The sequence below is a fragment of the Mustela nigripes genome, chromosome 6 (assembly GCF_022355385.1).
Source record: "Mustela nigripes isolate SB6536 chromosome 6, MUSNIG.SB6536, whole genome shotgun sequence".
Taxonomy (NCBI): Eukaryota; Metazoa; Chordata; class Mammalia; order Carnivora; family Mustelidae; genus Mustela; species Mustela nigripes.
This window is the reverse complement of record NC_081562.1, coordinates 89,950,649-89,953,524: the sequence shown is the minus strand read 5'-3', so window position 1 is coordinate 89,953,524 and position 2,876 is coordinate 89,950,649. Positions and strand designations below refer to the sequence as shown.

At 36.4% G+C, this 2,876-nt stretch overlaps 1 protein-coding gene across 1 annotated transcript; it reads left to right on the top strand.

The window, feature by feature from the left end:
* The first annotated feature begins 416 nt into the window (after nucleotides 1-416).
* LOC132020747 (olfactory receptor 6C2-like) lies at nucleotides 417-1,354 on the top strand. Its single transcript, XM_059404896.1, is given in 2 exon segments — nucleotides 417-843; nucleotides 846-1,354. Coding segments are annotated over 2 exon segments (936 nt in total).
* Nucleotides 1,355-2,876: the final 1,522 nt, after the last annotated feature.

Below are 2,876 nucleotides of genomic sequence, written 5' to 3'. Positions count from 1 at the left end.
AAAAACCTGACTATGATTATCGCCGTCCAGCAGCGATAATAATGACCCTCCGTCTGGTTGGGTTTCAAAAAAATAAGAGCGCTTTATTTCATATGGCCATCGCTTATATAGGGGAGCTAAGCCAATCAGCATAGACAGCGATATGCATCCACCAATCTTAAGCTTGTTACCAAGTACCCACAGCATAGCAATAGTTCAACAGCCAATAGGTAGTACTTCCTGTTTACAATCAGTCACTCTAGACACACCTTCTGGCAAATCGCCAGGCGCCATTTTGCAAAGCACTGCGGTTGACGGATCTCCGAGCCCCTGAAGCATCCGCCCTCGACATATGATAGAGTTCATATTGTTAAAATAATCTATAATAAAATGTCTCAATGTTACATGCATATTTAAAAGATTATCATGAATCAGTGATGAGAAATGGTACAGTAACAACATTCATTCTGCTGGGACTGATAGATGACCCTCCACTGCAGGTTTTAATTTTTATCTTTCTCTTCCTCACTTATATGTTGAGTATAATTGGGAACTTGACAATCATCTGCCTCATCTTATTGGATTCCCACCTTAAAACTGCCATGTACTATCTCCTACAAAATTTCTCCTTCTTAGAGATCTCATTCACATCTGCTTGTATTCCAAGGTATTTATATAACATAGCAACAGGTGACAGGGTTATTACTTACAATGCCTGTGCCAGTCAGGTATTTTTTACTGATTTCTTTGGTATAACTGAATTTTTTCTGTTGGCTGCCATGTTCTATGACTGTTATGTGGCCATCTGCAAACCCTTACATTATGTGACTGTCATGATTAGTACTGTCTGCAGAAGATGTGTTTTTGGTGTTGGGTAGCTGGTCTGTTGATTATAATCCCTCCACTTAGCTTAGGCCTAAATCTGGAATTCTGTGATTCTAATACCATTGATTATTTTATCCGTGATGCATCTCCCCTCCTGAAAATCTCTTGTTCAAATACTTGGTTCATGGAACAGACTGTTATAATCTGTGCTGTGCTGACCCTCCTTATGACACTTACATGTGTAGTTCTGTCTTACATTTATATCATCAAGACAATTTTAGGATTCCCTTCTGACCAGCAAAAGAAAAAAAAAGCCTTTTCTACTTGTTCTTCCCACATGATTGTGGTTTCTATCACTTATGGCAGCTGCATCTTCATCTATATCAAACCTTCAGCAAAGGAATCAGTGGTGATTAATAAGGGCGTGATGGTGCTCACTACCTCTATTGCTCCAGTTCTGAACCCTTTCATTTATACACTGAGGAATAAGCAAGTCAAACAAGCCTTCAATAACTCACTCAAAAAAATTGTGATATTTTCCAGGAAATAAGAGAATGTAAAGCCAAATAAATAAATAAATAAATATAAAGAACCAAATATAATGGGCCAAATTTTATAGTCAAGTTATTTTATTCGTTTTCATTCATCCTATTCTAGTAACATCTTCATCACAAATACCTTTTAAGATCCTTCCACAAACAGGCATGTTAATAGCTTTTAAAAACTTAAATCCTAGCTTTACCTCCAATTAGGAAAATCAAAAAACAAAACACAACAAATTAAACAGAAGTATATCTTCAAATCAGAAAATATTAAAAGAGGAAAATATAGTTTAAAATTTTTACTTTTTCCAGTTAAAGATTAAGTAATGGTTGTCATTGTTTCTTCCAATCCAAAGCTTTCAAATGATTTATCCCTTGACTCACTTAATGAATATGAATTTGGTAGTTTCCTTGAGTAAGGTACTATGTTAAGCACTAACAACAGAGAACAAATCAGAAATTTACTTCCACGTACTCTCAGGGCAAAGCAGAAACAATTCTATATTAAAGAAAGAAAATACCCCTGGGGCTAATAATATATTATATGTTAATGTACATATAAAACAAATAAAAAATTATTTAAAAAATAAAGGCCAGCATAGTTTCAATACCTGCCCTGGTTCCATCTAGTCCCTCTGTGACAGAGTTGTGGCGAGCAAGTAAGGGGAGGTCCTGTGACTAATTTCTCCAAGTATTCTAGTCTATAAAATCCATGCCAATTAAAATTATCTGACATAGTCTTCTGTGAAAACATAACCTACACAATTGGGCAATTTACAGCATAAGATTCAATTTTTAGTAAACATCTGGTTAACATAGGAACACATATAATTAAGATTAATAGCGATAAATGAGTCTGTTCTATCATTCTTAACCAGGATCCTATTTCTGATAGTAAACAATTGAAGAAATTGAAATAATCTACAAGTCCAGCTTATGTCCTACTTCACCTAATACATTGATATTATCCTTTATAAATTGTAGGGTTTTTTTTTAAGATTTTATTTATTTATTTGACCAACAGAGATCACAAGGAGGCAGAGAAGCAGGCAGAGCGTGAGAGGGAAGCAGAGTCCCTGCTGAGCAGAGAGCCCTATGTGGGGCTCAATCCCAGGACACTGAGATCACGACCTGAGCCGAAGGCAGAGGCTTTAACCCACTGAGCCATCCAGGTGCCCTAAATTTTAGTTCTTATGTTACTTCACAGACCAATTACTATAGAAATAGCATTTTTCTCCCAATAAGGCACAAGAGCTTTCTTGTTGCTCCATTAAGATACCAAGTGCCCTTGATAGTCTCTAAGACAACTTCTGCCAGGCTACTAACTTCAGTTTGTTGATAATTTGAACTGAACAGTTTTAAAGGTGCTGGTGATGACTATGGATGAGGTACATATTGCCTTTTCTATGTCTATTAGTCCAGTCCAAGAGAAAAAAAGGCTTGGGCAAAAGTATAACCAAGCCCCCTTCCATCTTAGATTGAGTTATTAATGGGCACACATTCGAAATTATAACCTTCCCAGCTTCACCA